Here is a 21,799-nt window from a genome sequence, read left to right as displayed (position 1 = left end):
TCAGAAACACTGTTTTAAAGGAAAACTCTAACAGTGTAATCATAACACATCAATATAATCACAGGATCATAGGAAAGTAGGGCCAGAAGGGACCTCTTAAGGTCTTCTAATCCAGCCCCCTGCTCAAGGTAGGATCATCCCTGATTAAGCTCAGCTGATTATGCAAGTTTTCAAGGATCAAGATTCCACAACATCTCCAGGTAGCCTGTTTCAATGCTTGACCACTCTGTCAGAAAGTCCCTCCTAATCTCCAACCTAAATTTACCCTGCTGCAGCTTGAAGTCAGTGCTCCTAGTCCTGTTCCACACAACCACAGAGAAAAGCCCATTTCCATGTTTTTATAATCACCCTTCAGGTACTTGAAGACTGTTACCAAATCCCCCCAATCTTCTCTTCTCCAGGCTAAATAACCCTAGTTTTATCAGCTTTTCCTCAGTAGCCACAGAGTGTCAGTTTTTACTTTCTATACACAGCAAATTCAATACAGAAAGCAGGGAACATATGGTATGCAACTTGTCATGGAACAAAAAAGGCTCTTGAATCTAGTGCAGAAAGAATGAAGTTGTATAAACTCATGTTATTACACTACTTGTTCCAAGCAATCCCATATTTTTTCCAGAACTGATTTTGTACATTTTTACACAGGGTTTGAAATATCTTCCTCCAGAAGCAGATTCAGGGAGGTACAGTGGTGTATTCACATCCTATATTAGCTGCATACTGCACTGGTGCCCAATCTTTTCATCCTGTGGGCTAGATGAGCAATGCCAGATTGGTCCATGGGCCAGATCTGGTGTGTGAGTCCCGATCCAGCCACACGGCAACACCCTGCCTGGGGCCTGATCTACCTGCATAGGGCTTGGAAATTTGGCAGCAGGGTCCCAGTGGCCATCTTAATTGCCACTACTACCCTGCTGCCAAGTTTCTGAAACTGTAGAGAACACCATGGGTTGGATGATATAGTTCCACAGGCCGGATCCAGCCCATGGGTTGGAAGCTGAGCACCTGCATCTACAGTGAGCTCTCCACCACTATGAGCTTTTGTCTCAGGCACTAATTGCACTCTCTAGACCAGGGGTGGGTAATTATTTTGGGTGGAGGGCCGCTTACTGAGTTTTGACAAGCCATCAAGGGCTGCATGATAGGTAGTCAGGGGCAGATAAATATTAATTTTCTAAATTTTAAGGGGCCCCGTGGGCCAGATAGAATGGCCTGGCGGGCTGCATTTTGCCCACCCCTGCCCTAGACCCATGAGTTCTCCACTGCATCTCCATTTTCAAAATCCCAGACCCACTCCTGTCTTCCCCACTCTTTGGAGTTTCCCTAGACACCATAATACAGACAAAACTCATTTGATTATTGTTTGGGCTGTCAAAATTCCCATTCTGGATTTTACAGATACTGCTCCAAGCTTCCATTGCCATCACATTTTCTCTAGTATATTAATGAGGAGGAGAAGGGAGAGTGCAACTGAAGTGTGTGTGGAAGAAAAGTGAAGGTAAAAAAAAGAGTCTCAGCATGAGAGAGAGAGAATGTACTGCTTTTGCAATGTACCTCATCATATTTGGTTTTCTGAATGACATCTTCAAATAGCTCTTGAGAACACATGTTTTCTGTTATGGCAACATATTGTATTCCCATCACATCCCTGAATTAGTTAGGAGTGGATTCTAAATCTCCTTTCAAACAATTTCCAGTACCAGGAAATGGAACAAAAGGCTTGGCAGCTGAGAAACTGAGAAAATGCTGGTCTTTAATCAGCCTGTCAGATTTTGATACTAATATCTTACTCTCCCTAAATATGTGGAATTTCCAATTATGTAATAATGAAAAAGCACAGAACATTCTATTATTAAATGAGAAAATAGTTCTGTTTCAATTTAATACAAAGATATTAAATACATGTATGTATGATTTAAAGAACATATATGTATGTCCTTAGTGTATTCAACAAACGCACACGGGGCATGTCCACACTTGCAGGCTTGCAGCAGCTCAAAAAACAGTGGTACAAATTGTGCCAGAGATTTGTGCCTCAGCACATGTGCCTAAACACACACTTTGGTGTGGGGCAAATTGTATGCGGCTGGGTGTAGGGGTATGTGGGGTGTGTAGGTGGGTGAGAGGGAATTGGGGTGTGTTAGTGGGTGTGGGGAAATGGGGTCTGTGGGTGTGGGGGGCCCGCCACATGCCCCCCCCACACACACCCTGTGGTGCACAGCCCCAGTGCTGGCAGCATCATCCAGGTGGGCTGGTGGGGCCATGGCCTGCTGCACCACAGCCCTGCAGCTGGTGGTGCCGCCTGATCTGGGGTCTGCACAAGGCAAATAGAGCCAGCTTAACCTGGTCTGGCCTTACCTGGCCTGCCCTGCTAGCGCGCGCCTTCGGACAAGACCCGTGGCTGGTGGCAGGAGCTGTCCCAGTCCTATCCAAAGGTGTGTGTAGCAGTGCAGGCCAGGTTGGGCCAGGCCAGCTCTGTTCACCATGTGCTGACCCTGGGTCAGGTGGTGCCGTGCTGCCACAGGGTGTGCTTACAATGAGCCATGGCCCCGGTGGCCCAACTGGTTTGCCAGCACTGGGAGCAGTACACTGCAGGGGGTAAGTGAGGGGGGTGGGAGTCTGGCAGCCCATCTGTCCCCCCCAACAAACCTCACACCCACAAATTCCCCCACAAACCTCATACATCCATCCACAAACCCCACATACCTCCCGCACCCCCTGCCACTCCCCCACCACATAACAACCCACACGCCATACCCACAACATCCCCCCTGCCAGGAACCACACAGTTTCCCCACCTTCATGTCTCTACTCACCTGGGACAGCGCCTGAGTCTGGGTCACTGCTGCAGCTTTGCTCCACTCCTATTTGCCCCAGCATGAGGCAGTATGCTGGAGCAGTGGGGCACAGAGCAACCATAAAGATACTCTGGTCAAGTGCCAGAGCATCTCTCCGGAAGACTCAGCCTCCACCACTTTTTTTCTGCATGTCTTTTTTTTTTATACCAGGATATCCCGGTATCAAATTTAGAGTCCATACTGCAAATATGCAGCTCAGGGAACATTTTTTTGGTCTTAGTGTGCCTCCTGTGACATCTCAAACTGCTTTACGATACCACAACAGGTGCATAAGTGCTCATTTGGATGAACCCACAATGTCCTTTCTCCAAATCTTTATGCAGTTATAGTTTCATAGTTTCTAGGGTCAGAAGGGACCTGAACAGATCATCTAGTCCGACCCCTTGCCATGGCAGGAAAGAGTACTGGGGTCAAACGACCCCAGCAAGGTATTCATCTAACCTCCTCTTAAAACCCCCCAGGGTAGGAGCCTGCACCACATCCCTTGGAAGTTGGCTCCAGGCCCTAGCCGCCCTGACTGTGAAATAGCGCCTCCTGATGTCTAACTTAAACCTACCTTCTGCCAGCTCCTGGCGGTGCTTGGGGGAACAGTGACTCCCCCAGTGCTTGCTGATCCCCCCTGACTAGTTTATAACAGGCCACAAGATCCCCCCTCAGCCTTCTCTTTTGGAGGCTGAACAGGTTCAGGTCCCGTAGCCTCTCCTCATAGGGCCTGCCCAGTTGTCCCCTTATCATGCGAGTGGCCCTCCTCTGGACCCTCTCCATGCTGTCCACATCCCTCTTGAAGTGCAGCACCCAGAACTGGATGCAGTACTCCAACTGTGGCCTGACCAGTGCCACATAGAGGGCAAGGATCACTTCTTTTGACCTGCTTGAAATGCATCTGTGGATGCATGACAAGGTATGGTTGGCCTTCCTAACTGCTTCCCCACACTGCCGGCCCACGTTCATCTTGGAGTCAATGATGACTCCAAGATCCTTTTCCGCCTCCATGCTGACAAGAGGGGAGTTCCCTTACCTGTAGGTATGGTGCCGGTTGTTCCTCCCCAGGTGCATCACCTTGCACTTGTCTGTGTTGAAACCCATCCTATTCTCATCTGCCCACCCTTGTAACCTGTCTAGGTCTGATTGTATTCTGTTGCTTCCTTCTAGTGTGCCCACGTCCCCCCACATCTTAGTGTCATCAGCAAATTTGAACAGGGTGCTTTTTACCTCCTTGTCCAAATCACTGACGAAGATGTTGAACAGTGCAGGCCCGAGGACCGAGCCATGCGGAATCCCACTGCCCACGTCCTTCCAGGTTGAGAAGGACCCATCCACCACCACCCTCCGGGTGCGGCCCTCCAGCCAGTTGGCGACCCATTTGACTGTGTGGGTGTCTACACCACAGCCCCCCAGTTTCTTAATGAGAACAGGGTGAGAGACAGTGTCAAAAGCCTTTCGGAAGTCCAGGAAGACTATGTCCACTGCTACCCCTGCATCTAATGATCTGGTAACCTGATCATAAAAGGCCACCAGGTTGGTCTGACAGGACCTGCCACTGATGAACCCGTGCTGGTTGCCCCTAAGCATGCAGTCCCCTGCTGGCCCTTCCTGGATGTGTGCCAGAATAATTTTCTCGAACAGCTTGCCTAGGATCGAGGTAAGACTAACTGGCCTATAGTTTCCCGGGTCATCCCTCCTCCCTTTGTTGAAGACGGGAACCACGTTGGCCCTCTTCCAGTCCTCCGGTACCTCTCCAAAGCACCACGAGTGCTCATAAAGCCATGCCAGGGGACTTGCAATGACCTGGGCCAGTTCCTTTAGAACTCTAGGGTGGACATCATCTGGACTGGCTGACTTGAAAACGTCCAGCCCCTCGCGAAGCTCCCTAACGAAATCCTTGCTAACCCTTGGCCTAGGTGTGCCTCCCCCGGGGCCCAAGGGGGGCACAGCAGGGAGGTGGCTGTCCTGGTCCCTTAGGAAGACGGAGGCAAAGAAATCGTTAAACATGTTAGCTTTGTCATCTGGTGTGACGACCAAGTTTCCCAACGTGTCCTGCAAGGGCCCCACATTACCTGGGACCTTCTTTTTACCTCCTATGTATTTAAAAAAGGACTTCTTATTGTCCTTAATCTGGGAAGCTAGTCCCTTTTATTTATTTATTATTATGATGATGATTATTTTTGAAAGATATACTTTACCTTCAGGATTATGCAAGTATTTTACTCTCACCCCCACTCCCCCAGTTCCCCCCAGGGATGATCATCTAAATAGGCTCAGAGACTTAAAATGGACAAAGATAAAAGACTTGGAAACATAGCCTGGTGTGTAGCCACTCCACAATTACTTTTACAAACTGTAGTTGGACTAGCACAGCTTGTATCTGAGAGTTCAGGCAGGACCTGATATAAGAGGGTACAGGGTATCTTTCTTTACCCAAAATGTAAAGGTTAAAGAAATGGCTTACATGCTTAATTAACCATATATTAACAAGTGAAATACATATAAGTATGCCATGTAAGGCCAGTCTTTTAGAAACCACTAGAACTACTCACATGAGTAAGGGGAGTCATCTGTTATAGCTGATTATAGTTCTTCTTGTTCTTTTTTCTTCAAGCAAATGTTTGAGGTCTTGGAAAAATAAATGCTTGAGGATGCATTCTTTTTCCTTTTTTTTTTAGTTGTATAAACACAGGTGGACAATAGTGCTGAAATAAATACAAACCACAACTAAAACTAGAGAACTTCAAAGATGAGAATCACTGAAGTTAAGTTTTATACAGTTCTTAATATAAAGATTGTAATTTTTGGTTCCCCTCAGCCAAAGATTTCCTGAAGGAAATTACAGATATGAAGCTCTTTCTTATATGAACTTCTAATCATCAATTGGCAGGTTAAATGTAAATTCTGGACCCCAGGATGCATAAGCGACTGGTAGGGGGTGCACAGGGGTGCACATGCTCCCCCTGACGGCCAACATTGATACTGTCAGTAGAGCTGGTGCCCCTTTGACAGGGCTGCCATCGTTGGTGGCTTCTGTCAGTGCCCCACCCCCGATTCAGGAGGTGCCAGTCCCTCGTGCCCAGAAGAAGTTCATATCTTTAATTGCCCAACTAATACCCTAGCAAACTGCATACAAAAGTGGGGCAGAGCTGCGGTGAGAAAGAGTAAATAGAAATTGATTTTTTATTTAGACTAGACATTAGAAAAAAGTTCTTCACGGTCAGCGTTGCCAGATCTGGAACAGGCTCCCAAGGGAGGTTGTGCTTGCCTCATCCTTGGGGGTCTTCAGGAGGAGACTGGACAGGCACCTGACTGGGATCACATGATCTCAGGTTTGGTGACCCTTTTCTTGCCTGCCTGGGGCAGGCTGTCCAACTATATGGCTCCCTGAGGTCCCTTCCAACCCTAGAATCTATGAATAAATATTTAATTTACTATGTATACGTTTATATGCATTGGTTGTATGCTTTCCTGCTTCAAAAAAAAGGTCTTTGAATTGAAATATAACCTAGATCTCAGTGTCCATGGCCTTGGTTGTATTATTTATGTTAAAGTTGTGCATGCTCTATATTATTCAGGATCAGTAGGTTTGAGAAAGTCTGAACCTTTGAACTACTGTCCTACTTAAAAGTGTTGAGCATGCCCAGTTGGCGTAAAAGTGACATACAGGTTTTGGCACCAAAAATTGAGAAAGAAGAGATGCACTTCCTGAGGTGATTAACCTCATGACTGGATGAAGTTTGAAAGAAGTATCAAAGGAGTGATTGACAGGTATGTGTGTTGTTTGAAGGAATGATTGGTATAAGTTGTAAAAGTACAACTGGTATGGAAAAGTGGTGTGATTAGAGGGCTATGAAAGAGCCCGAGCCTGAGGTTCTGCACATGATTGGTGTGTGACTGGCGACATGTGACTGAAGGTGTAGGTCTGTGTGTGTAAGTGTGCAATTAGTGTGATTCATTTGAGAGGAGTGGATGGATCTATTGGCATAATCCATTGGTTTAGATAAAAGTTGTTGATTGCTGAGTGTATCTTCATTGGGTGCAAAGCTCCCTACTAGATGTTGTAGTCAATCCCAGACTGGCTAATCACTAGTCGCTGATAATCACCACCTTTGGAGGGTAACATATTAGCCATCCCTATTAAAGGAGTGAAGCCTCTGCATGAGAGGAATACTTCTGGGAGAAAGGAGGAAAATTATATTCTTTGACTCATTGTGGCTAATAGAGCCTGTGAGTCCTTGTGAGAATAAGCCCAAGCCTACACCCACATTGTTGCAAGTGTGAAGGGAGACAGGGAGCTTTGCTCTCTGGCTTTTACTCTCTCCCCTGTAATCCTTTGGTTTTTTCCCCTTCCCTGCTGATTAGCTCTATATTTGACATTGTTGATTGTTGTTTGTTAATTAATACTGTGATAATAATAGTCTTGTTGTTTCCAATCTATAATGGAGTCTGTTGAATTTGTCCAAGTCCCTTTGTCACCAAGTTAGTGCAAGGCCATAGGTTTAAAATTGGTAAGAGTAGGCTCCTCTACCACTTTCATTTGCTGGGTGAGTTAATTAGATAATTTGCATAGCCCCAGTCAACAGAAAGAACATGTTTTCATTAACAGGGCATTTGGAGAGCTAAATTCCCTGGCTTCCATGGAGCCACAGATTATTTTAGGCTACTAGGACTGGAAGGGTCTTCAATGGTGCAGAACAAAGGGGGGGTGGCAACCTACTGCACATGTGCCACAAGTCTGCAGTCTCTATGTGCAGCATGGGGCAGATTGGCAGGGGGATGGAGACAGGCAGCACAGTGGCAGACTGGGCAGAAAGCAACGGATCAGATAGAGGAAGGAAATCAGAATGGCAACTTGGGGAAAATGCAAGGCTAATTTGTGGCATGCCTGCCAAAAAAGTTGGCTTCCATTGTTCTACAAAATTACTACAATTGCAGTCAGTCAAGGAATTTATTGCATGGCTCTTTCTTGATATGACTATAAAAAGGGATGATTTGCAACTGAAGAAATAGCATTTAGACTGAACCATCAGTCACTTGGAGGATAAGTTAATTGAGTTAATTCGCTTTGACTACTAGTGCTGCAGTTTACAATACAGACAAAAGGTGAAACCCTGTTCTCAACGAAATCACGGTCACACTAAAATCAAGGAGTTTGGCCACTAATTTCACCCATGGATTTAATCCTTTTAACAAAAATGAATATTCATAGTTAGTTGCCTACAAATCCAGACAGCATGCTGAAATGGTTTAGTAGAAAAAGAATCATCAATGAACTGTTTTTAAAAATGACTTCTTTGAGCAAAAATCGGAGAGCAGAAAAATTCTCGAAATGTTTTCCTGCTGGTTTAAAAACTAAAACTTGAGAGTCAAGGCAACAGGGATTGTACCAGCCTGTCACCCATCGCAAAGACAGCACCACTTTAAGCCAGTGGGGAGGTCAACATCATCTCCTACTCTCCCCTAGTGCACTTCCCGACCTGCCACTCTGCTCACTGGTACCCCTGCCCCATTTGCTTTGCTTCTTGCTCCCTGCCCCATCTGCTGCTCTGTACCCTGCCTGTACTGCCTTCTGTTCCCTTCCTGATCATAGAAATCAGTCAAAGAAGATGGGTTGGAAAGGACCTCCAGAGGTCATCTCATCCAGCCCTGAGGCAGAATCACCCCTGTCCAAACCATCCAATACAAATCCCTCATCTAAACTCTGACACATCAGACCTAACACCTTAACTTGCCATAGGTAAAGCAGAGGAACCACAGCAGCCAATGTCTGGCTTCTGTAAAAGGCTGTTAATATACACTCAAGAGATCTTGGGAAGGCGGCCATAGCTCTGGCTACAGAAGAAGGCAAAAACCCATGCAGGCCTCACCAGTGTGACCATGAGGTAAAATCCCTTCCTGACCCCTAATCTGGCAATCAGTCTGACCCTGAGCAGAGGGGAAAGAAGACCCTCTAGCTAGAAACCTGCAGCTTTACTTCCAGCATTGGGACTCCCCATCCCTGGCTGTAGTCAACACCCAGCACCTCTGACGGAGGCTTGAAGACAAGGAGCAATGGTCTCCAGTTGCAGGAGGGGAAGTTCAAGAAGAATGTGGAGAAGCTTGAGAGAGTCCAGAGAAGAGCCGCTTGTATAATGAGAGGTCTGAAGAGCAAGCGTTATGAGGAAAGGCTGACAGATATGGGGCTGTTCAGTCTATAATAGAGAAGACTTCGGGGGGATTTGGTGGCAGCTTACAAACATATCAGGGGTGAGCATCAGGGGCTAAGCGAACCCAGTGCCCCAGGGGAAAACGCCCCTCAAAGCACCACAGGGGAAAGCCAGGATCAATGGTCATCAACTCCTAGGTTTCAGACTGGATACAAGGAAGAACTTTGGGGTTTGTGTAACCGGACTCTGCAATAGACTCTTGGGGTTGGTGCAGGCACCTGCCCCAGATCTTCAAAAGGAGGCTAGACACACACCTTGCTGGAGTAGTTAACCCCACCCGTCTTTCCTGCCCCATTGGAGGCTGGACCCTGTGACCTTCCAAGGTCCCTTCCAGCCCTCAGCTTCTGTGAATCTGTGAAGTTCAGGCTAGATATGAGGAAATACTATGGCACAAGCGCAGTGAAGCCCTGGAACAGGCCACCCAGAGAGGCTGTGGCATCCTAGTCCATCCTGGGAGGTTTCTAAGTCCTGACTACACAAAGCCTATGCTGGGATGTTATAATTGGTGACAGCCCTACTTCAGACAGGTCCCCGCTAAGCTCCATAAGTGAGATCCCTGCCGGCGCGTGCGCACTGCAGCCTTCCCCTCCTCCCACGACACATGCTCTCCACCGCCGCAGACACGGAACCCCAGAGTGCTGCTCGACTACCGCTTTGTCCTCTAAGCCCCGCCTCCAGTGGGCGCATACGCAGTGCATCGAAAGCCGTTTCCTTGGCAGCCGCTGTTGTTTTCGGCGCAACTATTGTGAGCAGCCGGGGGGGAGGGGTGAGAGAGACCAAGTGAGGAAAGAGGGAGGCTGCGGGAAGCAGCGGTGCCACCGCCAGAGGAGATGCGCTAGCCTCGGCCAACGTGAGTGGGGTTCCGCCCGCGACGTGGGGCCCCATCCCCAGCAGCCGGGGGGTTGGGGAGGAGGGATCTGAGCGCGGCGCCGAGCGCGGGCCGTGGCGAGAGGGGCTTCGGCAGTACCACCGCGGCCCCACGTTCTCAAGCCGCACCGTTGCCTCCCCACCCCCCCTCCCCGCGAGGCTTGTGGTCTGCTCCGAGGAGGCGGGGCGGGGTTCAGCTGCTCCCGGCGGATGACGTCACGCGCGGTTCCCAGGGGGTTCATTCCCCCCAGCCCCAGCGCCCGCCGCGCCTGTGCGGGGCAGCTCCGTGCCAGGGCTCCAGGTGGGCGCTGGGTTTCTTTGAGGGGAAGGGGCTAGTGAGTACTCCCTGTTTTGAGTGAGCTGCCCCCCAGGGCTGAGTGGAATTACCACCTACAGTCCCGGCTACCCTGCTGGGGTCTCGTGGTCTGGCTTTGGAGCATGTCTGGTGGCAGTGTCCCACAGTCAACCATCACACTTGCTGAGCGCCGTTCCAGCGGGAGCGGGTGCCTTTAAGCACCTTGTTGCCTATTCAGCACTCTCCTAGGGCACCAGAGTGGCAAGGGGCATTTCCTGACAGGGGCTGACTAAAAACTGCACTGTGGTTTAGTACAGTTAAGCTCATGTCCAGTGAGCGCTTTAATAACTCCATGTAATAATTGCAGTCCAGTGATTTGCAGCTGTTGCAAGTGACTGTGTCCAGGTCCGTAGCGCAGTGAGATCCTTTTGAGTTGGTACTAGCTTGATACAGTGTTAGGAGGCGTTGGACTGTCTTAAGGTATAGTAACATTTTTGATCATGAAAGACTTGATTTTTTCTTCTAAACAGGGCTTATGCAATTTGATCAGTTTGAATTGGGTAATTGCATCCTACCAACTAAATTATGTCATGACCCAAATTGGATAATAGTGTCTAAGTTTTCTGTTGAATAGAATTTTTATAATATGTATGCTTTTACTTCATCACACACTGTATAGTCTGTAAAAAAACACTTGAGATCTTCAGAGTAAAAAGTGTAACTTCTTTTAATTTAGAGTAAGAAGTATACTGTTGCTTCAGTATATATTTGTACAAACAATAGTAGCTGACTTGAGGCTGCCATTCTGAAGATTTGATTTGAATAGAAGTTGGAAAACTACTTTTTAAAAACAGGATAGATTGGATATTGGGAAAATGGAAAAGAAATTAGGCAGGAAGATATACAATAAGCCATTAGACTCTCTGGATGCAGACTACTGTTTTCTTTTTATTACTAGCTGTTAGGAATATAAATCTATTCTGAAGGATTCATAGACCGCAAGGCTGAAAGTGACCTCGGAAGATCATCAGGTCTAGCCACCTGCACTAAGCAGAAAAGATAACTGGGGTCAGGTGACCCCTGCAAGGTGACTGTCCAGTCTCCTCTTGAAGATTTCTAAGGTAGGGATTTCTAGATTGCACCGCCTCTGGAGGCAGCTTATTCTGCAGTCTGGACACCCCACCTGAAGAATTTTTTTCCTTATCTTGAGCCTGAATCGATCTTCCAGAAGTTTGTGGCCATTACTTCTGATTTTCCCCTTGGCTGCCCTGGTAAACAGTTGCTCACTGAGTGCTTGATATACTCCCCTAGTGTAGCGGTAAGCTGCTACCAGGTCCCCTCTCAGCCTTCTTTTCCTCAGGCTGAATGTCTTTTTTTAATGTTTCTTTAATAGGAAGCAGTTTTCCAGCATTATTAGCACTGGTCAAGGGAAATAATATTGTCAAGATAAAAAAAATTAGAATTAGGTGGACAAGATTCTTTGGATATCTTTTATTAGACCAACTAAATTGTTGGAAACATTGTTCTTTGCAAGCTTTTGAGCACAAACACCCTTCTCCAGGCATAGGGAGAGAGTCTGCTGTTGTTTTGTGTTTTCCTGGAAGGAATAGAAGCCAATATGCAAAAATGCAGGTCTATGAAAAAGCAAAAATACATGGCAGTGAGGATCAGACCAAGAAATCCATGGACCAACATACATATTCTCATAGAGCCAACAATTGCCCTAAATGCACCAAGAATGCTGTACTATACAGCCAAGCCCTTTGATACCACTGAATTTGTACCGAGCAGGATACCTGGAATCGTTGCCTCGCAAATCTCAAAAAGGGCTTTCACTCAACAAGGATGCTCCTCCAGAGAGAGATCACACTTTTGAAAGAGCCACCTGGATACCACGTGAAGAATTGTTGAAGTTCAAAGAGAAAATCCCTACGAATTGCACCTTTAGTTATGACATATCAACCCTCCCCGGAACCTATACGGAAAATCCTCAAATAATTGCAACCCATACTAGAAGAAGACTCAATTCTTAAAGATACCTTCCCAGAACCGCCCATCCTAGCCTTTAAACAAGTGCCAAACATTGCCATCCTTATTACCAGAAGCAAACTTCCTGTGGCCCAAAGTGCACTCAAAGGATCCAGACCATGCCAGGGCAAGAAACGTAAAGCCTGCCAACACATCTCCACCACTCTTACAATTACTACACCCTGTAATGGGGCCTTCTTGGGGCTGATTTAGCCCAGAAACAAGTGGGCAGGCCATGGTTAACTGCCCACATTCTCACCCACCCATCTTGTTAGAATTAATTAGTTAATAATGTAATTAAGCAGGAGGCTGCCAGTTTCCTGCCCCGATACCAGGGGGCACTATCTGTGGCTCCATTCCTCCCCTACACCACAGCCCAAGCCACACAGATGGCATCTAGGTGTTATCATAATCACCCCCTCCCCACCCTACACTGGGCCCCCGAATCCTCCTAATTGAACCCTGTCTAGATTCCTTTCCTCAGGTGGTCTCATCCGCCTTCATACTAGGCAACATAGCTCCCTGAACTGCTCCTGCTTCAGGAGTGGTCCCTCCAGAACCTTTCCCTCACTAGCCCTGGCCCACCTCCAGGCCAGTCAGAACTCCAGGCCCTCAGCTCTTGGGCGTCCTTTGCAGCAGGCCCCCAGCCCTTCAACCCTTCCAGTCCTGGCCCTAGCATTGACCAGTCAGGGGAAGTTCAGACAAGCCTGAGTCTATGGCCTTTTCTTTCTCTCTGGGGGTCCACCCTCCAGGCCCTCCAAACAAGGGATAACCCACCGGGTTGTGGGGCCTAGGGGTGATAACTGGCTTGGCATTTCCTGGGGGCTCCTGTACCACCAGGCCACCCACTCCTGGCAGAGTGCAGTTTTAGGTCATACCCAGAACCAGGAGCTTCTTTACCATCCCCTACAGCTCCTCCTTTACCTCCAGATGATGCTAGCAGCCCTCCAGCCAGGCAAAACTGCCTTGTTTGTATGGGCAACCCTAGGTTCAAAATGGCTGCCCTCATCAGGCACCTGGTAGCTGCCAGCTCCAGCCCTTTAAAGTGGCAGGCACAAACAGTGCCCTGCCACACACCCCACAACAGGACCCATCACCATTTCTGGATCTTACACCTGCACCTCCAGAAATGTAATACTGTACATCTCATCTAGTGCACTAAATGTCCTGCTGGAAAATAGGTAGGAGAAACCAAACAACAACTGTGCACCAGAATGAATGCACACTAGAAATCTATCAAAGACAAAAATACCCAATTGCCTGTAGGTGCACACCTCTCACAAGACAACCACTCTCTCTCTCTAGTCTCCCAGTTCTAATCCTCAAAGGGAATTTACAAAATACCTTCCCTATGAACTTCACTTCATAAATCTACTGGATACAAAAATCATGGACTAAATATAGACATTCGATTTATGGCACGTTATAACCTGCCTGCCATCTGATAACCCCAGGTAACCTCTCTACAATTTACCAGCTGCGTTCTATTATCAGGTCAACATTTCCCCCTTTCTCCTGCACCTTCCTCTCTTGCATCTATTGTCTCCCATGTCCTCTGATCATCACTGCCAGGCATTTTTATTTTCACAGACATGCATTTTACATATTGGCTTCTATTCCGTCCAGGAGAACACAAAAAAGTTGACTCTCCCTATGCCTGCAGAAGGGTGTTTGTGCCTGAAAGCTTGCAAAGAAACAATTGTTCGAACTATTTAGTCAGTCAAATAAAAGATACCACATTTACCCAAAGAACCCTGTCTGCCTATGTTCTTAGATCAAGACGGCTACAACCAACACCTCTAAAACATGCAAGAATTAGTCAGCAAATTAATCCCAGGAAAAAATTTATAGACTCAGTTGTGTTACTCTGGTTACTGACCTTTAAATCCTTCCTATTCTAAAATGAGATTACGCAGGGTGAACATCCTTGTTCTTACTATTGATTAATGAGCTATATTTATACCTCTTCTGCAGATGATTGAAGAACATCTGTGCCAAATGTTGCATAAATCTGATCTACTGCACATAGAAATAACAGTATTAACACAATACATTTTCATTTCATTGTCTCAAAAAAGATATTCACCAGGAAGATGTGCACACTGGTCAAGCAGAAGGAGCTGTCCATCAGGTGGAAAAAGTGGTAGGGAGGAAATCAGCCTAATTGGTAGACAGCACAAGGAAAAAAAATGCCTGTCTGTGGCTAATAATAGCTAAATAAGTTTGCTGGTCATTTTGTGGGGTGATTCGGGGGTGTATTAATGAAGTTATTTCAACCATCTAGGGCATACCTACCTTGAGTAGGTATGCCATATACATATTTTACTTTTCATACAATATATTACTTTGATTGCATCATTTATAAAGCTTTGAGAGTAGCTTGGCAGCTTATCTGCCTTTTAAAGTAGCACATGCTTTCTTTTTCTGTTTAATTTCTACTCTGCAGTGTAAAAAAGTTAGTGCAAACTCTCTCTTCAGTGTAAGTATAAGAAGAAAATAATTATTTTGTGTCACATAGCACTCTTCTTGGAGAGTAAGAAGTATGCCTTTCATTGCAGCATATAAACTGAATTGAATGTCAAGTGTTTCAATCTAGCATTTGATTTTTCAATATTGTTAATCCCCAAATTCATAAGATTGACGTGTTATAACTTTGAAATTCTTTTAATTTTCTTCTGTTTTTTTATATTGACTTTCTTTGTATTCTTGAGATCTGGAGGTGAAAAGTGATGTAGAACACTGATTCTCAACTTCTAGACCCTAGGGCCATATTTTCTGGCCTATGGGCCTCCTCTTGGGATCCAAAAATTTGGCAGTCAGGCAGTAGTCTCTGGTTTAATTACTTTTGCTCTGGAAGCTATGGCAATTAATGCCACCACTGTCCCCTCACAACTAAATTTCCAAACAGGTGGGAACCCCTGGGGGCTGGACAATATGGCCTTGCATGTGGGGATGCTGTGCAGCCACGTCTGGTTTATGGGGTGGGGGCACTCTGCAGTTGAATCTGGCATACAAGTTTGGGCCAGCGTGTAGGGTTGCTGCATCTGGCACATAGGGTCACACCAGCAGGCTGATTCCATACTGGACCTGGCCTGTGGACTGACCCTGCCTGTGGGATCTGGCCCAGCGGCCAGCCCCACACCACTTCTCTGGCCTGCTGGGCCTGCAGGTTGAGTATCACTGTTGTAAAAGAACTAGCTTGTGGTGTTGGCATTTAAGGTTCACTTGAGTCATATTTTCAAGCTTTACTACACAACAAGGAGGGACAGAAACTGAAAATAAACTAAAACTAAACAGAAACTGAAAATAAAAGAGTAGAATTTTACTGTACAGTAGTGTCCTTAGAGGTGAGCAATAGGTGTACCCCGTCTGCTCTTTGAGCAGATTTAGAGGGGGCACCAGAATGGTGGCCCCCATGAAGCCTGTGCTGTGGAGTTGTGAAGCTGCTGTGTGGGGTTTCTGTGCTGCAACCTCAACAGAAGCAGTACAAAGTTGTTCCTAGGTTGGTTGCTGCAGTCGGTGCAGTGACCCAACACACACCTAGCAGCAGCAGCAGAACTCCCCCTGCATGAAACCTTCCATTTTACCTAGGGTGCTGAAATAATGATGCCTCTGCTTCTGTACCTGCATTTCTCTGGAAGTGGTGTCTTTATGTAAAATATCAAGTGTTTTGAGACTTGAAATAAAATCATTTGAGTTAGCAACCCTAGATGCTTAATTACTAAATTCTTGGTTACTGACATGTAAATTAACCAGCAGCGTAAGTACTCAGCAGGCAGGCTATAAATCACTGTTTCCCCCTCTTCTCCAAGATAGTTTCCGGTGTTGCTAATTACACTGGAATGAACATTATTTTCACTTGACAAAGGATGTGATCATGAGAATCCTGATTTGAGGTCAGGAAGTAGGGGGACGAGAGGCATGTCGGGATGACACAAGTTTATAGTATTAATTCTTTAAGTAACATCATTAATTAGAATATTCTGAATTTTGTTTTATTTAGAATGCTGAACTTTAAAAAAGAAAGGTGTAGCATACTGAAACAGTCTTAGTGCAAGACTGAAAATGCGACCAGGTGAGAACTTTTACATGTTGATTTACAAAATGCATTTTCTTCATAAATTTGGGTGCAAATGAATTATCTGTATCTGTTGATTGTTAATATGAATATGTTACTTATAGGTAGTGCTTACTGATGCTTTCAAGTTATCTTTAGCTTTATAAACTTTTAATTTAATATTTGTAAAACTTTGTAAAATCCACAGAGGAGTTATATGAAACAGTGAATGTGAGTAGTTCCTAGTTGGGTATAACAGAAAATTGTACACTATTTTTCTGTATGCTACTTACCCCCAAATAAGACAAGAGCCTTGTTTTTCAAAGGTACACTATAGCAGGGGAGAAGAAGTTACAGCTGAGAGAGCTAACTGCATACAGCAGCTCGCTTGCCCTTAAGCAGCCCAGTAGCTGTTTCAGGCAAAAGTATAGTGTTAACCCTTTCACAGACACTGCTGAATTAGCAGCATCTTTTGGCTTCTCCATTAAAACTGGACTCCACCTCTGCTCCTTATTGGGTGCGTCTACACGTGTACTTTACTGTGCAGTATACCATCACTGTCTACATATGCATGACAGTTAGGGCACATTAAATGAATGGAACACACCACTGGATAGCCAGATCAGATGCAAGTATTGTCTCATGGTGTATCATATTACTGTGCTTAAACGCACACGTAAACAGTGATGGGCACAAATTGCCCCCGGTCAGCTGCTTCAGCAGGGAGCCAGACTCCTGTTTGCTGCTGAGTCATGTAGTTCGGCAGTTTTTGAAGCAGCGTGGTGTGGGCAACTCATCCACTGCCCAGTGCTATCACCCAGACCCCAGGCTTGATCCCCAGAGCCTGTGCCAGCTGGAGCCTACTTCCTGGGCACCATGCTCCACAATACCAGGCAAGTGCTGCCCAGGACCTAGAATCTAGGTCTGACCCCCCTGGGGCCACTGCCAGCTGGAGCCTGCCCCGTGAGAACCATGCCTCACCCAAATGGGCACCTGTAACCCATGCCACTACCCAGAGCCCAGGCCTGACTCCCCAGGACTCCTGCCGGCCGCTGTCATGTTGGGCTCCCCACACACTGACACACAAATCTGGGGGCTTGACTGCACCCATGAGGAGGCTGTGGACCTCATCGCCATCTAGGGGGTGTTGAGGTCTAGTGGCAGTTTAGCCAGGCAACAAGGGCCAACAGTCACGTTTATATGGCTGTAGCCTGGCAGATGCAGGAGCGCAGAGACCAGCACTCTGGCCACCAGTGCTGGGTCAAGGCCCTGAGGACTCAGTGGGTCCGTGTGTGGGACCACAACAGGTGGTGCATGGTTGCCTTCATCCAGGAGCTGGACTGCATCCTGGCCTCCATGGACCTGTCACATGTTCTATAGACCACCAGAGCCTGAGCCAGGGCTTGTGGGCCAGGAGGACTCTCCAGAGGAGGGCCCCTTGGGGCTTCTGTGTCAGGTCCAGGTGCACTCCCTGCCCTTGGCCTCACCTGGCCGTTCAGGCAGCTACTTTAGGAATGGGTCACCTCTGAGGAGGTGGACAGAGTGGGGATAGCCCCTGCACACATCAGCTCCAGCTCCTCACTGGAGGGAGCCACTGCTGGGGTAGCCAGGCACCGCACTGTGGCACCCTGGGACAGAGCCAGCTGGACCTCCTCTCCACAGCCAGGGACAGCTTCGGACCACCGGGAGCGGCTGCCACACCCACCCAGTAAGCACTACACAGGGAAGTGGGCCAGGGAGGAGATAGAGCACCACAGCCACTTGTGCCCACACCAGTTCATTCCCCTGTCCTCAGGCTGCACATCTGGAGCCAGTGGTCCTGCATGGTGGACGCAGGGCTCTCCCCTCCCCTTCCTGCCATGCCTGGCTGAGCTGTACCCCCAGTCCACTGACCTCTTCCCCCCCCCCCCCCCCCAATGAGGCAGGAGGCAGTGCAGAACTTTGAGCGGCCTGCAGGCTCCCAGCTAGGCAGCCAGGGGCCTGTTGCAGGCAGAGAAACTTGTTCATGGCAGTGGTGGTCTTCTTGGCCGCAGCGGTCAGGGACTTGTAGTGTAGGCAGATGTACTCCAGGCAGCTGCACATGTTGCCTGGGGTGCCCTCAAAGCTCAGGGCCCCATACTAGGTTCTCAGTTGCACCTGGGGAACTATTGTGATCATAGCCAGCAGGGCATAGTGGGTAGGGCAGCCTGTGGAGCCGTCAAACAGCTCATCTCAGCATCCCCAGGTAACTTTGACCAGGGGCATGCTTAGAGGCAGGAGACGTGCAGCAGGGACCCTGGCCTGGGGTGCCTCTGGAGAGGGCTGCTGGGAGGAGGTGGCCACCAGGTCCATGTCTCAGCTGGGTGGGAGCCCCTCACCCCTAGAACCTGGGCACTATGACCCTGGAGGCATGGGAGCAAAGTGCCTTGCCTGTAGGAAGGAGAAGCAGGAACGGGGAGTGTGGAGTTGCTCCAGAGCTACTGAGGCAGCTCTGGCAGTGGCCAGCCATAGCCAGACCTGGGTTGGGTATGGGGAAGGCAGGTTGCCTGCTGCAAGGAGCCCACCTGCCCCTGCTGGGGCAGTGGGAAGAAAGGCTCGCCTAGCAGCTGCCTGTGGAAGTGCCTACCCAGGCAACTTCTGTGGGCACCGGTGTGTACATGACTCCCAAACTGGGAGTGGGTGGTGCACAGCTCCTCTGTATGGTGCATGTTACACCTGAAATGTTGCAAACTCTCACAAAGAGCCTCTCTGTCCTTGCTCTGCAGAGCCAGCTGCTGGACACTGGGGGAGACCCACCTGTTGCCGGTAGAGGTGGGGGCCCTAGGGACACCATCACTGTCTGCAGGTGTGCTTCACATGCACTGGCTGTGTCTGTGCTAGAGCCAGGACTTGGCAGCTCTCCTCGAGTGGCTGGTGAACATCTTAGAGGAGCTGTTTGTGGATTCCTGGGCTGGGCACTTCAAGGACCAGGAGGTGGATCAGGTGCCTCTTGCCCTCCAGCAGAGGCAGGTCACCCTTGAGGAGAGACATCTCACCCTCCTAGAGAGGCTGGTCAAGGCCACATCGTGGTGCGCCGGGCAGTGGACGCCACCGAGCGTGATCAGCGTGTCTTGGATATGGTTCTGGTTCTGATGATCTCTGTTGTGCAACCTGATGTCCAGGCCCCAGCCCAGACTAGGCCTTGACCTGTGCATCTGCATCAAGCATCCCAGTGGGCATGGGAGGTGATGCAGTGCCACCTGTAGTGACCAGGGCCCCCTACTTCAGATCCTAGTTCCCCAGTGGCTGGGTCCCCCACCAACCCCCCATTTATATGCGGCCTTTAAGCTAGAGATGGGCGTGGCAGTGCCAACTCACCATGCGGGGGCCCTGGTGGCCTCGTCCCCATGGAGGAGGAGGGAGAGCAGGCTGGACAGCACCTATCCTCACCCCTGGGGCAGCCTGTGGTCCACTGGGGTTGCCATGGCATCTGGATCCAAGGTGCTGGTGGCAGAGGCTGAGGTGACTCCCTCCAGGCTCCGTGTCATAGGTGCCTCCTCCCCACTGCTCTCCTGGACACTGAATAAGACTCGTAAATAGTTTCACAGGGAAGAGGGTGCTTTACGGTTGGTGCATGTTGGGGTGAAGAGGGGGTCTCATTGGGGAGGGAGGGAAGGACAGGGGTCTGGTTGGGGGTGTGGTTTGTGTTCTGGAAGAAAATAAAGGTTAGTATTTATTGCAAACTGTCCACAGTGTGCATAGTCTTGGGGTTGCCCTGTGGGCCTGAGATTTGTGGGCAGCCACCCTGGCGCCCTACTGCGGGGGGGGGAGGGGTGGAGGTGATCTGCGAGCATGCGGTACCTTCACGCACATGGTACCCTGGCCCTCGCTGCTGGGTGTACAGTTTGCCCAGGGCCTCTGGGTGGTGGTGGTGGCAGAGGGAGTTGGTGCCAGCACTGCTGCAGCAGGGTATGCTCCTGGTGACAGATATCCTTGGTGTGCCGTGCCTCCACCCAGGCCTCCTGAAAGATCTCCCACCAGGACTTGAAGAAGTTGTGCAGCACACAGGCTGTGGTGATGACCTGGGGGATGTTGGCCTTGGCAAACTCAGGGCAGGTGAGAGTGCACCAGTGTCCCTTGAGGTGCCCAAAGTTGTACTTGACCAGTGTGTGACTCTGCCTCCGGCACCTGTTGAAGTGCTCCTAGTATAGGTCAAGGTGGCCGTTGTAGGGGTGCATGAGCCATGGCTACAGCAGGTACATTGAGTCCCCTGTGAGAGATGGGATGGTCACATCTGCCAGCTGCAGGTTGGGGACTCGTGGTGTGAAGTGGTAGGGCTGAGTTCTGGAAAATCCAAATGTTGTGGGTGCTGCCAGCTCAGCCAGCACAGGTGTTGGAGAAGATCCCTCTGTGATCCACCATGGCTTGCAGCATGATGGAGTGGAAGCCACACCAGCTATAGTAGAGGTAGTCTCCTTGGGATGGGCAGATGATGGGGATATATGTCCCATCGAGGGCCTCAATGGGAGAAGTCAAGTGGTTGGAAGCCCACCAGCACCTCTAGGGAGTCAGCAACCCAGACTACAGTGTTGCCAGCCCATCCTGGAGGGTGCCACAGACCTTGACAACAACCTGCCCTAGTGTTGCCTTGCATACCCTGAACAGGCTGGTGGGTGTAGAGAGCTTCATGAAGGTGGCGGTAACACAAATCTCCACATGGAAGGGCTGGTGCATAGTGGTGGGGTGATACTCTAGGTGCAGGCCAAGCTGCTAGACTAGCTTGCGGAATATGGGTTGGGTCATGCAGAATGAGTCCAGCCACTGTTCATTGTCCCAGGCATGCAGGATGATGTGGTGCCACCAGTTCTGGCTGGTGGGATGAGCCCAGAAGTGGCAGGGCCAGAGCACCATGAGCTCATGGACAATGGCCACAGCGGTGTCCATGTGGGTATTATCAGTGACACTGCTGTGTTCTGGGAGGTGGACCAGGTAGCTGATGGTCTGTGAGCGGCAGGGCACAGGCTGGGTTAAGGGCCTGGGAGCAGGGCCATATGGCAGAGTGGGGCAGATGGGGTCAAGCCCCACAAGGGCCAGACAGCGGTCAGCACAGGTGTGGAGCGTGGCTAGCGTGGTGGTGAGCAGAAGGCCATAGTGCTGGTCATCGCTGCTGGGGGAAGGGTGAGGAGCGTCCAGGGGGATGGTGAGGAGTATCCGTGGCATGCACATGTAGATGTACCAACTATTTCAGAGTGAAGTACAGTCATTCTTGCAGTCAGTACAGCATCTCCATGGTTCTTTTCTTCCTTGCTTCTATTCTGAAGAAGAATATCAGTTTCCCTGCTTAAGACATGCATCCTGCGTCAAGTTTTGGGCTTCACAGTTCAAAAAGTATGTAGAGAAGCTTGAGAGAGTCCAGAGAAGAGCCACACGCATGATCAGAGGTCAGGAAAAACAGACCTTACGACAACAGGCTGAGAGCCATGGGGCTCTTTAGCCTGGAAAAGCGCAGGCTCAGAGGTGATCTGATGGCCACCTGTAAGTT

The 21,799-nt window shown here is 48.9% G+C and overlaps 1 protein-coding gene across 7 annotated transcripts in view; it reads left to right on the top strand.

The window, feature by feature from the left end:
* Positions 1-9,740: 9,740 nt before the first annotated feature.
* Positions 9,741-21,799, top strand: part of AHI1 (Abelson helper integration site 1) — a 205,637-nt gene continuing 193,578 nt past the window's right edge. For 6 of the 7 annotated variants that reach the window (XR_016441409.1, XR_016441408.1, XM_090039835.1 and 3 more), the window contains exons 1-2: positions 9,741-9,902; positions 16,246-16,317. Coding sequence is in view for 5 of the 7 variants with exons in the window: in XM_090039835.1 (XP_089895961.1) it covers positions 16,308-16,317 (10 nt within the window). In the remaining 2 variants the exon portion in view is untranslated. Of the gene's footprint in view, positions 9,903-10,261; positions 10,695-16,245; positions 16,318-21,799 lie in introns of those variants that run through there. The other variant, XM_090039808.1, reaches the window with a different exon arrangement.

This window comes from Crocodylus siamensis, chromosome 1 (genome assembly GCF_052110815.1).
Source record: "Crocodylus siamensis isolate JL-2025a chromosome 1, ASM5211081v1, whole genome shotgun sequence".
NCBI lineage: Eukaryota > Metazoa > Chordata > Crocodylia > Crocodylidae > Crocodylus > Crocodylus siamensis.
Note: the sequence above shows the minus strand (reverse complement) of the source record. Positions and strands in the feature narration are given on the sequence as shown.